Genomic DNA, 14,270 nt, shown 5'->3' with positions numbered 1-14,270 from the left:
AAGTGATTGGCAACAGAATGTGACATCTGAGGTTTTGTGGCCAGCAATAGCCATAATTAACCATATGAGCTCACATTTTCCCACTGGAGGTTCAGTGGTCTTGGGGTGATGAAAGTGACTTCCCTACCAGGAGGTGGTTTTCCTTTTGAGGGTATTGGAATACTCTTGGGCCTTGTAATGCCTCACCCGTGGTCCTTTTAAAATGTTTTTTAATATAAAGCTTCAATATTGGAAATCTAACACCACAGTGTTTAACAGTGAGGCTGTAAGTAAGCACTATGGCCTGGAAGAGGAAACAGCCTGGGGTTTTTAATAGGTGGAGCGGGGAGTCTTGTGGTGGAAATGACGGTGAGTGTGAATAACAAGAATCAAAGCTGATTTCCAGTGTTACCCAGTTTCCAGTTTTTGCTCTTTCTTTTCGATTTGCACGTGTAGGTTTCTCAAAAAAACCCTTTTTATCATTAAATTTGAGCAAAATTGTTTTAATCATTGAGAAGAGGTGATGTTAGAAGACTAATTTTTGTTCTTTAAATACATATGTGGATGTAGTCTCAAAATATGCAAATGTAATCTTTTAGCATTACCCTTTTAGTTATATGGGGGAAAATGTAGATGCTTGAGTATTCAGCATTGGATAGATTTTTTTAAAAACATTCATAGTTTGCATTTGACTTATTTGGGAAGCTAATTAAGAGACCTTCTGTTGCCTCTGTCAGGTGAGATAGGAAAGGAAAAGCTGAGTGGGAAGCACATACAGGCAGGTCACTTCGGGTAGTATTAGTCTTCATTACTGTAAGTCCTCTTCTTCCTCATCTCTCCCTTCCAAAGAAGGCTCTTAAAGACAAGTTCCATAGGATATTTTAAATTTTATAAGCCTTCCTCTTTACAGAAAACAGGAGGCAAGATTCAGTGTCCTCTTATGTAGCTCACCATTCCGGTGGTGACTCCAGAGATAGATATTTTGGGGGCCCAGGGTGTAAATACAGTTCTTCCTCTTATTCCATCACTCATAGTGTTTACCTATGTAACTTTGACCAAGTCACTTATAATCACATAGGTCTCATTTTTTTCATCTCTAAATGGATAGCATTAGACTCAGTGATTTTTAAGGTTTCTCCTAGAAGCCTTATTAGAATATTATGATAATTAAATTATAGTGTGGTGAATTTACAATGTAATGTAATTTTAGCCTCTAGGAGAATGTGGTATACAGATTTCAAAAGAAGTAAAGTGTTGGTAGTATTCAAGGTACTTGTATGGGACTGGGGCTAGAGGACAAGGTCTCTAAAATAGGGTTAAAAAATAGTTAGAATTCTAGTCAGTTAGGGCATGACTCAGTACTTCAGTTGAAATGACTACTGTTTGATTTGAAAGAACATCAAGCCTTAGTTGAGAAGCCCATTCTCTGTTTGACACTCCACAAGTCACCCAGGACTTCCAGACTTCTTATGTGTTCTTGGCCATTACTAGAAAAGAGTGAAGAAACTAAAGTGGTATATGTGTATCATATGCTTGGTATGTTCTAAGCCTCCAAGTGAAAATAAGTGTTCTCCATCCCACAGTCAAGTTCTGAGACAGTGTGGTAGAGGGCCCAAAGGACAGAGATAGTGTCAGGTCACCTTGTATACTAGCTGTATTACTTCAACAGGTTTTTTCTTTGAGTCTTAGTTTTTTTTTGTTGTTGTTTTTTTTTTTCATTTTTCTGAAGCTGGAAACAGGGAGAGACAGTCAGACAGACTCCCGCATGCGCCCGACCGGGATCCACCCGGCACGCCCACCAGGGGCGACGCTCTGCCCACCAGGGGGCGATGCTCTGCCCATCCTAGGCGTCGCCATGTTGCGACCAGAGCCACTCTAGCGCCTGGGGCAGAGGCCACAGAGCCATCCCCAGCGCCCGGGCCATCTTTGCTCCAATGGAGCCTTGGCTGTGGGAGGGGACGAGAGAGACAGAGAGGAAAGCGCGGCGGAGGGGTGGAGAAGCAAATGGGCGCTTCTCCTGTGTGCCCTGGCCGGGAATCGAACCCGGGTCCTCCGCACGCTAGGCCAACGCTCTACCGCTGAGCCAACCGGCCAGGGCCGAGTCTTAGTTTTTTTATCTATGAAATAAATGTAATAGCATATAAAAAGTGCTCAGTTTAGTAATTGGTGATGAATAAAGTACTGACATAAATAAAGTACTGTGGTCAGTTCCTGGCAGAAGAAAAGTTTTTAATAAAAGTCGCCTATTTTTATAATACGATCAAAGAAAAAGCAAGGGTTTGCTATGGTAGTCAAGGGGGGAGAATTCTCTGAGAACTAGAGGGTTATAATGGCGTTCCTACAGTAAGAAGGTAATGCTTAGATAACTAAGTATAAATATAAAAGAAGAATGTGAAAAATATTACTAATAATTGAAGTTAAAGTGACCCTTAGAAATCAGGAAATACTCATGTCAAGGTCTTCTCAATCATATCAGCCTTTCTTTAGTTAGAGGTAATCCAGATGATGTGTTAAATTTGTAATGTATGTGCACATGTGTGTTAGTTTGAATGTAAACTTTTTAAAGTATTTTGGAAATACTGAATACCAAGCAGTTACTTTTTCCTTTTTTCTGGATCTAACTTAAACTTTTTGCTGTATTACTCTTGGTTTTAAGTACCTGAATGATTATTTAACACTTGGTAGGTGGTAGCAGAAATCTGAATGATGAGTTAAAAATGTAATTTCCATGACTTCTTAAAAGACAGTTGCTTGTTGCTTGTGTTTGTCTGTAGGATACAGGCATTTTTTTCAACAGGTGCTTCCATCTAAATTGAATAAATATATAGTATATATTAAAAGTGTGTTTTTGTTTTGTTTACTTTTTTGCTTTTACTGTTTAAAATATTTTCTCCTATTTTCATATTTCAAACTTCACAAACTTATGTATGCAAAACTATTTTTGTGAATTTGGAGAACATACCCCACAAAGGATTGTGATATTTCACTTCACCTTAGAATTAATAATGTTGTATAGTAGTATAGCAGTACAGCAATATTGCTTATAAGTTGTTAATGAATAAAGTGTACAGTGCTTATATAGTGTGTTATGTTTAAACCTCTGAAACTAATTTTCACATTGTATAATAGACTCAAGTATTATTTCTACCTTTGAAAATGCTGGGAAAGAAAGTAATGGATATTTGAGTGTACCAAGACTTATTTCTCAGATATATATCAAATGTTAATTTTACCACATTAATTATTAGGTAATAGTTTTAAATATAGAAAATGAAATTTTAAGGCTTATTAATGTGTTTAAATTTGTACAAAATTCATACAATTGAAATAAATTTATATATAAATGTATAAAGTTTAAAATTAGAAATGTAAACTATATAATTCAGAAGAGATTAATCTTTTCTTTACCAGTTATTTCTTAATAAAATCTCCTTTGAAATTGTTTCTTTATGATCTCAAAACTACATTTGTAAGGTAAATCGTTGTTTTCTTCTGCTTCTAATTTACAGCAAAAGATGATGGAAGCATTGCTGTTGCCCTTGGTTACACTGCACATTTGGTCTCCATGATTTCCTTTTTCCTGCAAGTGCCCCTCAGATACCCTGTAATTCATAAGGGATCTAGATCAACAATAAAAGATAATATCAATGACAAGCTGACAGAAAAAGAGAGAGAGTAAGTATCTTTTTAAAATATACTTTTAACATTAAGCCAGTATGAACATGGAATATATTAAAAATATTGTATAAAATGTGACTTAGATTGTAAAGTTCTGCCTGACCAGGTGGTGGCGCAGTGGATAGAGCATCGGACTGGGATGCCGAAGACCCAGGTTCGAGAGCCCAAGGTCGCCAGCTTGAGTTCGGGCTCATCTGGCTTGAGCAAAAAGCTCGCCAGCTTGGACCCAAGGTATCTAGCTAGAGCAAGGGGTGACTTGGTCTGCTGAAGGCCCCCAGTCAAGGCATATATGAGAAAGTAATCAATGAACAACTAAGATGTCACAACGAAAAACTGATGATTGATGCTTCTCATCTCTCTCCGTTCCTGTCTGTCTGTTCCTATCTATCCCTCTCTCTGACTCTCTCTCTGTCCCTGTAAAAAAAAAAAAAAAAAAAAAAAAAAGATTGTAAAGTTCTATTTTTTAAAAATAGAATGTAATCATTCATTTAGATTATAATAGATCAACTCTTATACTTATTAAAATTGCTAATGATAACAAAATTGACTTATGTAAGTTTAATTTGTTTTTGTAAGGACAAGTATATAACTCTGCAAGTATTTATGTAGTAACTGTTTTCTATTAGTCAACAAATGAAAGAGGTAAAAGATTTGTGAGAGACAACCACTAAAAAGATAAAAAGACTTAACAGATTGTACATATCTAAAAAATGGATTAGTGAACTGGAGGATAGGTCAGCAGAAAATGTCCTGATCCGAGGCAGAAAAAAAGAAAAGAGACCTGGCAGGATGGCTCAGTTGGTTGGAGCGTCATCCTGCCGTGCAGAGGTTGCTGGTTGGGTCCCTCATTAAGGCAATTTAAAGTGGGACATTTTATGATAATACAGTCAATTCTAGATATATATGTACTTAAAACCATAACTTCAAATATATAGACAAAAGTTAACTGAACTACAAAGAAATCCACAGTCATTGCAGAGGACTTAAAATGTTTTTTTCATTAGCTATTAGAACAGATGAAAGAATCAGTTAGAAACTAAAAGACCTGAACAGTAGTACAATTAATAAACTTGATCCAAATTATAAGTAAAGAATATTGCTCCAAAGGTTGCAGGATATACATTCTCTTCAGGTACACGTGGAACAGTTACTAAAATTGATTATGCTGGGCCTCAACAAATTTCAAAAGATTAGAATAATTCATAGTATGTTTACTGACCACAGTGTAATTTACTAGAAATTAACAATCAAGTCTCCAAATGTGTGCATATTAAACTAAACAGTATTCTTCTGTATTACCTATAGATCAAAGAAAAAATTACAAAGGAAGTTTGAAATTATTTTAAACTGAATAATAGTAAGAATAGAGCATATGAAACCATGTAAGGTGCAGCAAAATTTGTGCTCAGAGAGAAATTTATACCCTCAAATACATGTATTAGAAGAAAAAAAGTTTTTTAAAAATTATTTATCTAAGTCTCCTTCTGAAACAGCTAAAAAGAGTTATTTAAGGCCTACAAAAGTAGAATGAAGGAAATAATAAGAGCAGAAATTCTAACCCTGAGATTCTTGGCCTTTCCCCAAGAAATTTTGATTTTTTACAAGTTTCTGGAAGTGACTCTGGTGTGTAGTTAGGGTTGAAATCCAGTGTTGCAGATTGAGAGGTTGTTGTGTCCATGGGCATGAAGAAATGAATATTCTCCACTCTATTTAGGAAACTGCGTGAGAAAGCAGGAGAGTTAGGCCCAGTGGAATAATTTAGTACTATATCTGGTAGGACAGTGACTCTCAGCTTGTAAGTGCAGGGCAGGGAGAACATTATTATAATATAAACCAGCCTCTTTTCAAAGATGCTGATTAGTTTATAGCTCAGATGTGCTTTTTATTTTGAAAACATTTAAAGAGAGCCTGAAATGTATGTTTGACAGAAGGGGGGACATGGGTATGGCTTCTTTTCTCTTTTTAAAAAATTGAGGTAAAATTCACAGAGGATTAACTTTTTTAGTGTACAGTTCAGTGGCATTTAGTATATTTATTCACAGTATTACACAACCACCAACTCTAGTTCTAAAACATTTCATCACTCCAAAAGAAAACCCTGTTCCCATTAAACAGTTACTTCCTGCTCCCCCACTAAGCACTCCCCTTACTCAACCCTGAGCAACTACCATCTGCTTTCTGTTTCTATGGATTTGCCAATTATGGATATTTTATATAAATGGAATCATACAATATGTGACATTTTGGTTAACGTTTCTTTCACTTAGTCTAATGTTTTCAAGGTGTATCCACATTGTAGCACAATTAGTACTTTTACTCACTTTTACGGCTGAATAATACTCCATTGAATGTATATACCACATTTTGTTTAACTATTTATCTGTTGATGGACATATGGATTATTTCCACCTTTTGGCTAGTGAATAGTGTGCTGCTATGAACATTCATTCAGAATTATTTGTTTGAGTACCCATTTTCAACTCTTTTGTGTATATACCTTAGAGTGGAATTGCTGGTCATACAGTAATTCTATTTTTAACTTACTAAAGAACCACGAAATCTTTCCACAGCAGCTATACCAGTTTACATTCCCTGGTGTAAAGTAGTGTATCATGGTGGTTTTTATTTGTATTTCCTTGATGACTAATGACGTTGCTCACTTTTCTTGTGCTTGCTGGCTATGTATATATCCTCTTTGGAAAATGTCTATCCAAGTCCTTTGCTCATTTTTTAATTGTGTTGCACATTTTTTTGTTGTTGTGTTGTAAGCCTTCTTTATGTATTCTGGATATTAGTCTCTTATCAGCTGTATTATTTGTAAATATTTTTTCTCTTTTTTCTGGATTGTTACAGTTTAAAGCCTAAAATTAAGGTCAATATTATCTGCTGCCTTGGTTATCTGGTGAAACCTGGAGGGCCTTGGATAGCCCCGCCCACTCTGCTCTTATGGACTTGTTCCTCTATTCAAACAATCTTCCTTATCTACCAATAAGCTGTTCCTTTCAAACAACCTTCCTTATCCACCAATAAGCTGGTGTAGTTCCTGCTGATTTCCTGAGTATGCAGTGAATTTGTTTCTTGCTAGCTAGGAGATCAATGGAAACAAACCAATCTTATCCTCCCATAAGAACCAGTCATCACTATATCCTTTTTTTTTTTTTTTAATTTAATTTAATTTATTTATTTTTTACAGAGACAGTGAGTCAGAGAGAGGGATAGACAGGGACAGACAGACAGGAACGGAGAGAGATGAGAAGCATCAATCATTAGTTTCTTCATTGTGCGCTGCAACACCTTAGTTGTTCATTGATTGCTTTCTCATATGTGCCTTGACCATGGGCCTTCAGCAGACCGAGTAACCCCTTGCTGGAGCCAGAGACCTTGGGTTCAAGCTGGTGGGCTTTTCCTCAAACCAGATGAGCCCGCACTCAAGCTGGCGACCTTGGGGTCTCGAACTTGGGTCCTCTGCATCCCAGTCCAACGCTCTATCCACTGCGCCACTGCCTGGTCAGGCACTATATCCTTTTTTTTTTTTTTTTTTTGTATTTTTCTGAAGCTGGAAACGGGGAGAGACAGTCAGACAGACTCCCGCATGCGCCCGACCGGGATCCACCTGGCACGCCCACCAGGGGCGAAGCTCTGCCCACCAGGGGGCGATGCTCTGCCCCTCCGGGGCGTCGCTCTGCCGTGACCAGAGCCACTCTAGCGCCTGGGGCGGAGGCCAAGGAGCCATCCCCAGCGCCCGGGCCATCTTTGCTCCAATGGAGCCTTGGCTGCGGGAGGGGAAGAGAGAGACAGAGAGGAAGGAGGCGGGGGGTGGGGGGGTGGAGAAGCAGATGGGCGCTTCTCCTATGTGCCCTGGTCCGGAATCCAACCCGGGTCCCCCGCACGCCAGGCCAACGCTCTACTGCTGAGCCAACCGGCCAGGGCCACTGTATCCTTTTGATACGACAAAACCTGCCTCTCACAGCTGGTTGTTCAATAATGTTGACCTTAAACAAGTAGCAAAATGGGTTTATTCCGGTACAACAAAGAATTGCAATTTAGGACATATGGTGTAATGGCAAACCATGTGCAAGTACAGAGAAAACAAAAGAGGAACTCTCTTTTATGGACCTGGGAGGGGCTGTTTTAAATGAAGAGTCCATTGGAGGAAACTGAAAGTTCTAAATATAGTGACTTTTCATTAGCTGTGTTATGGTATCTCTTATAGGCTGAGATGTTGCTGATTAGGAAGGAATCTTTTCTTCTTTCTGCTGAGGTAGTAATATAGTATCAGTTCCTGTCAGAGATGCAAGATACTTCTTTTCCTGTTGGGGTCAGCAGTATACATTGACTGAGCATGAGAGTTCTCTCTTCCAGCTTCTGACTCCATTTTTAAATGTAGTTTCTGTTTATTAACTTTCACACTCTGTTCCCACTTGTAAATCCCATGTGACCCTGCATGATATGTGGCATCCTTCTCCCCTGGGCTACAAATGTATGTGACTAATAAAGTGGCTCCCAGTTTCATCTGTCCAGTGTCAGATGTCCAGTGTTCAGTCATCCCCATAACCCTAGAGCAGTAATTCCTCTCTTATCAGGGGGGTGAATAAGAAGCCATTAAAACAGTTATTTCACTATCTTTATAGTACCCTTTGATACACAGTTTTAAATTTTGATTAAGTGTATTTTAACTATATTTTTTGTTTGAAAGTGCTTTTGGTTAATCCAAGGTCATGAAGAGTTACCCCTTTGTTTACTTGTAGTCTTTTTTTTTATCATTTTGTGTTTTATATTTAGATCTTTGACCCATTTTGAATTACTGTTTATATATGGTATGAGGTAGAGGTCCAACTTTATTCTTTTGTATGTGGATATCCAATTGTCTCTGCACCATTTGTTGAAGAGACTACTTTTTCCCCATTAGATACCCTTGCACATTTGTTGAAAATCAATTTAGTCATAGATTATTTCTGGACTCTAAGTTCTGGTCCATTGGTCTATAAGTATGTATATGTATGTTCTTACACCAGGACCACTGTAAGTTTGGAAATTGAGAAGTGTAAATCCTCCAACTTTGTTGTTCTGTTTCAATACTGTTCTTGCTATTTAGGGCTCTTGTAATTCCATATGGATCATCTTTTCTATTTCTGCAAAGGAAGATAAGGCATTTAATGAGCCATTGGATTGAGTTTGCTAGTATTTCATTGAGGATTTTTGCATCAGTATTTATAAGGATTATTTGTCTATAGCTTTCTTATCTTGTCTTCTGTCTGGCTTTCATATCAGGGTAATAGTGGCCTCATGGAATGAGTTTGGAAGTGTTCCCTTGTATTTTTTGGAAGGGTTTGAGGATTGATGTTAAATATTCTTTTAAATGTTTGTTATAATTTACCAGTAGGACCATGTGGTCCTGGATTTTTCTTAGTTGGGAGGTGTTTGATTACTGATTCAATTCTTTTACTTATTATAGGTCTGTTCATATTTTTATATATTCTTTTTTTTTTTTTTTTTTTTAGTGAGAGAGACTGTGAGAGGGACAAATAGGGACAGACAGACAGACAGAAAGGGAGAGAAATGAGAAGCATCAATTCTTTGTGCGGCACCTTTGTTGTTCATTGATTGCTTTCTCATATGTGCCTTGACCAGCTGAGCCAGTGACCCCTTGCTGAAGCCAGCGACCTTGAACTTCAAGCCAGCAACCATGGGGTCATGTTTATGATCCCATGGTCAAGCCAGCGATCCCACGCTCACATTGGTAAGCCTGTACTCAAGCTGGATGAACATGTGCTCAAGCCGGCAACCTCGGAGTTTTGAACCCGGGTCCTCTACATCCCAGGCCAATGCTCTATCCACTGTGCCACTGCCTGGTCAGGCATATTTTTATATATTCTTGAGTCAATTTAGATCATTTGTGTAAATATGTATTTCATCTAGATTACCTAATTTGTTAGGGTACAATATTATGTACGTAGCATTTTTTATAATTCTTTTCAATTCTGTAAACTTTCTAATAATGTCTATTTTTATTTCTGATTTTAGTTATGCCCCCCACCTTTGAAAATATTTTTTGTTAATTAGGTGGATCTTTTCAAAGAATTGACTTTTGGTTTCACTGGTTTTCTGTTCTGTATCTTGTTTATCTCCACTCTAATCTTTATTTTTTCTTTATTCTGCTAGCTTTGGGTTTATTTTCTATTCCTCTAGAGAAAAGTGAGGTTATTGTATGAGGATATTGATATGATAATCATTTTTAATGTCAGTGTTTATACCTATATGTTTTCACATCTCATAAATTTTGGTATGTTGTGTTTTCATTTTCATTTATCTGAATTTTCTAATGTTCCTTGTGATTTTTTTCATTGACCAATAGGTTGGTTAAGAGAGTTTAATTTTTACATATTTGTGAATTTTCTAGTTTTTGTTTTATTATTTATTTCTAGTTTAATTCCATTGTGATGGAGAACTTAGTTTGTGTGATTTCTTTTTCTTTCTTTCTTTTTTTTTTTACAGAGAGAGAGAGTCAGAGAGAGGGATAGACAGGGACAGACAGACAGGAATGGAGAGATGAGAAGCATCAGTCATTAGTTTTTCATTGCCTATTGCATCCCCTTAGTTGTTCATTGATTGCTTTCTCATATGTGCCTTGACCGCGGGCCTTCAGCAGACCGAGTAACCCCTTGCTCGAACCAGCGACCTTGGGTCCAAGCTGGTGAGCTTTTGCTCAAACCAGATGAGCCCGCGCTCAAGCTGGCGACCTCGGGATCTCGAACCTGGGTCTTCGGCATCCCAGTCCAATGCTCTATCCACTGTGCCACCACCTGGTCAGGCGATTTCAATGTTTTAAAATTTATTAAGACTTGTTTTATGGCCTGTCTTAGAGAATGTTGTTCCACATGCATTTGAGAAGAATGTGTATGCTCTTGTTGTTAAATGTAGTGTCTATACTTGTATGTTAGGTCCAGATGGTTTACAGTGCTGTTGGGTACTTTATATTCTTATTAATCTTCTGTCTAGATATTCTGTCTATTACTGAAAGTGGGATATTAAACTCTCCCAACTATTATTGTAGGACTGTTTCTCCCTTCATTTCTGTCAGTCTTTGCTTCATATATTTCAGGGCTCTGTGATTTGGTAATTATGTTTTAAGTTGTATTTCTTATTGATGAGTTGACCCTTGTTGCCTCTTGAAGTAATTTTTGATAGAGTATAGCCACCCAGCTCTCTTTTGATTGCTTTGAACCTATTTGTGTCTTTGGCTCTAAAATGAGTCTCTTCTGGGCAGCATGTGGTTGGATTATGGTATTTTTTTTTTTTTCATTCTGCCAACCTCTGCATTTTGATTAGAGAGTTTAATCTACTTATAATTAGTATAAATTATTGATATGGAAGGACTTCTGCTATTTTGCTATTTGTTTTCCATATTTCTTATACCTTATTTGTATAAGATCATGTTTTCTATTCCATTCCCTCATTTCTTGTATTAGAACCTCTCTTTTTTTGTAGTGTACCATTTTGAGTACCTTCTCATATTCTTTTCAATATAAAGATATTTTCTTATTACTCTGAAAATTATAATTAATATTCCATATAACAATCTAGTTTGAATTGATACCAACTTAGCTTCAATAGCATATACAAACTGCTCCTCTATTCTTGTCCTCCTACCTTTATGTTGTTATTATTGTGACAAATTACATCTTTATACATTATGAGTCCCTAGTACTGTCTTTTTTTCCCCCTTTTTCCAAGTGAGAGGAGAGGAGATAGACTCCCACATGCGGCCAGGCTGGGATTCACCCAGCCACCCCCCTCTGGGGCCGATGCTCTGCCCATCTAGGGCCATGCTCACAACTGAGCTATTTTTAGTGCCTGAGGCACTAGTGTCTTCTCAGGTCTTTTCTGAGTCTGCATGCTATTCTGGGCATGTGAGTAACTTCTGTATTCTGCATTATATGTGTGTGCTTTTCAATGCACTAATTTTTCAAAAAACTTTCCTCAGCTTTCCTCCCAGGCTTTAGACCTCAGCCTCAATCTTTTGCACAACAAGGCTGTGGGTTGTATTTTTGCCATATATCTTGAATAATTTCTCCTGCTTTTCACCTCTGAGTGAGCTCTGACTAGGCAAAAGAAAGGTGGACACCTTGCATTAATCCTTTAGGTAGCCCCTAGACAAGTTAGAGCAGACAAGCACAATTTTTTTAGGATAGAAAAGAACCAGGGAGCAGGGCCCACACTGGGAATATAGGTTTCTATCTTCAAGACTACTGCTGAGCTGCAGAGGGGGTTGGGGACGGGGCAGGTAAAAATGCTGCAAAACTTTTCTCCTGATTTTGAGTTTCCTTTTTCTTGATTCAGTGAATTCACCTGGTTGTTGTAAACCTTTGACTACTTTCCAGAGTTTTGGTAAAGTTGATTCTGATGGTTCTTGCTTGATTTCTTTTTTAAAAAATTATATCTCTGGAAGGAAAAGTGCTTAGATCTACCTACTCCCTCATATTTCCTGATACCATTCCATTTGTTTAGTGATGAAAAACATTACTTATAAGGGATAAAAGAGGCTCTTGATGATTTTAAATAAGGGAACAACACTATGACTAGATATGTCTTTGACAAAAATCACCTTGTAGTTTTGTGAAGAATGTTCACTCCTCCCAACCTTCCCTAGGCTCCATATTAATAAAATTAACTCTCTCTCTCCAGATTTTTATCAAATTTATGCATGATGATCTGACTTACGTGGGAAAATCACCTTGGAAGTTTGAAAGATTGTCCCTCAAAATGATACTCTTTCTTCCGCATTCTTTAACTTGTGAAGGAGTGACTTAACATTTGTACAACTCCAAGTAGTGTGCCCCAAGTGTGAGCTGTAGTGATGATTTGTTTATTTATTTTATTACTTATTTATCTTTTTAAGTGAAAGTAGGGGAGATAGTAAGACAGACTCCTGCATGTGCCCTGACCAGAATCCACCTGGCAACCCTGTCTGGGCCAATGCTCAAATCAACCAAGCTATTTCTTGCCCCTGATGCTGATATACTCAGACCATCTGAGCTCTCCTCAGAGCCCTTGGTGACACTTGAACTAATTGAGCCACTGGCTGTAGGAGGGGAAGAGGCAGAGAAGGGGGAGAGGGAGGGAAACAGAAGCAGATGGTTGCTTCTCTGTGTTCCCTAACTGGGAATTGAACCCGGGACATCCATACACTGGGCCGATGCTCTATTCATTGAGCCACCGGCCAGGGCCAGTGATGATTTGTTTATTAATTGATTGATTGATTGATTGATTTCCTAAGCAGTCTGGGAAGGCCAGCTAGATTTCGGTGATTATGTTACCTATTTTTCTTTGGCAGCCATTAGAACCACAGGAATTACATTTTTGTGAAATAATTTAAAATTCTACCTCTGTCTTCTCCCTTACACTGAAACATGTATTTTATTGATTCTATTATACATATTTTCGACATTTTAATATTGCTAAAAATGAAATGCACCTTATAATTGATGACATGTCATGATTGATAGCATTTATATTAATGGTCCATAAGCTAATGATACATTTCATAATTGTTGCTGTTTTAGATTTTATGAACTAACAAATTTTTGGCTGGTTTTTTGCACTGTAGTAAAGCACTTTAAAGCCTTTTTGTAACAACATAGGTGTATAACTATATAACTAAGAATACATTTATTGATTATCCTTGTTGTTATTCTTATCTGGATCACTGAAAGAAGGGATTAGACATGGGGTTTTTTTTTCTCCCAAGTGTGTCAGTTTTGATGCAAACCTTTCCAGGGTATTAGTTGGAATCAGGTCTTCATGGGAGAGGGAAAATAGGAATTGAATGACTCATTGGACAAATTATACTTAATGTAATAGACCTAGGAATCCTCAGCCTCTGCCCTCTCTGATTACCTGCCTCATCTGGCTCTTGGCACATGAAATATTAGAGTTCAAAGCCCTGTTTAGCCAGTTTTGCTGGGGGTTGAGGTAGTTGTTCTTTCCTTTGTCTAGCCTGTTTGAAAGACGGCTCTGGACTGCTGCCTTGCCTAAAACGTTTCTTGCGCACCTGCACACTGTAAAGGGAAACTCTGGAATCTTTGCTGCATTGCATTTTAAGGCTCAGACCACAAAACACGAAGGAATGTAACCAGAGTCCAGCTGCGATGTTCTTTTCTCCCTTATTTCTTCTTTCACTGAGGACTGAAAAATAGGTTATAAAGTGATTTTTAAAATGAAATGTATTAGTCATTGCTATTGTGCTGCCTAACTGTCTGTTAGATACTACATTCACAATGGACTAGTGATTAATGAAACAGTCATTGAGCTATGACATAGCTGGTCTGAGCATATGGCTTTTTCAAGCCCTCAAAAGATGTCTGTATTTTTTTGTTTTATTCACAGAAGGAGAAATAGGGAGTGGTATAATTGGCAGGCATTTTGAAACTTCCTGGCCTGTCCAAGGCAAGGCTTTTACAAGTCACTATAAGATGGCCAGCTATTTTTCTGTAGTGGAATTATTGGAACCTAGAGAAATGTTAATGCTGCTTTTCCCATTTTCTTGATTTTTTTTTGTACTTATGTTTATTCCTGTGGATGATCTTGACTAAAATTCCAGGAGTTGCCTTTTT

The 14,270-nt window shown here is 37.7% G+C and overlaps 1 protein-coding gene across 3 annotated transcripts in view; it reads left to right on the top strand.

Moving 5' to 3' along the window:
- UVRAG (UV radiation resistance associated) overlaps nucleotides 1-14,270 on the top strand; it is a 361,575-nt gene that overhangs the window by 216,133 nt on the left and 131,172 nt on the right. For all 3 annotated transcript variants that reach the window (XM_066249903.1, XM_066249894.1, XM_066249913.1), the window contains one exon: nucleotides 3,489-3,654. In XM_066249903.1, coding sequence (XP_066106000.1) covers nucleotides 3,489-3,654 — 166 coding nt within the window. The remainder of the gene's footprint in view (nucleotides 1-3,488; nucleotides 3,655-14,270) is intronic.

This window comes from Saccopteryx bilineata, chromosome 1 (genome assembly GCF_036850765.1).
Source record: "Saccopteryx bilineata isolate mSacBil1 chromosome 1, mSacBil1_pri_phased_curated, whole genome shotgun sequence".
Lineage (NCBI taxonomy): Eukaryota > Metazoa > Chordata > Mammalia > Chiroptera > Emballonuridae > Saccopteryx > Saccopteryx bilineata.
The sequence above is the reverse complement of the archived record's forward strand: the minus strand, read 5'-3'. Positions and strand labels throughout refer to the sequence as shown.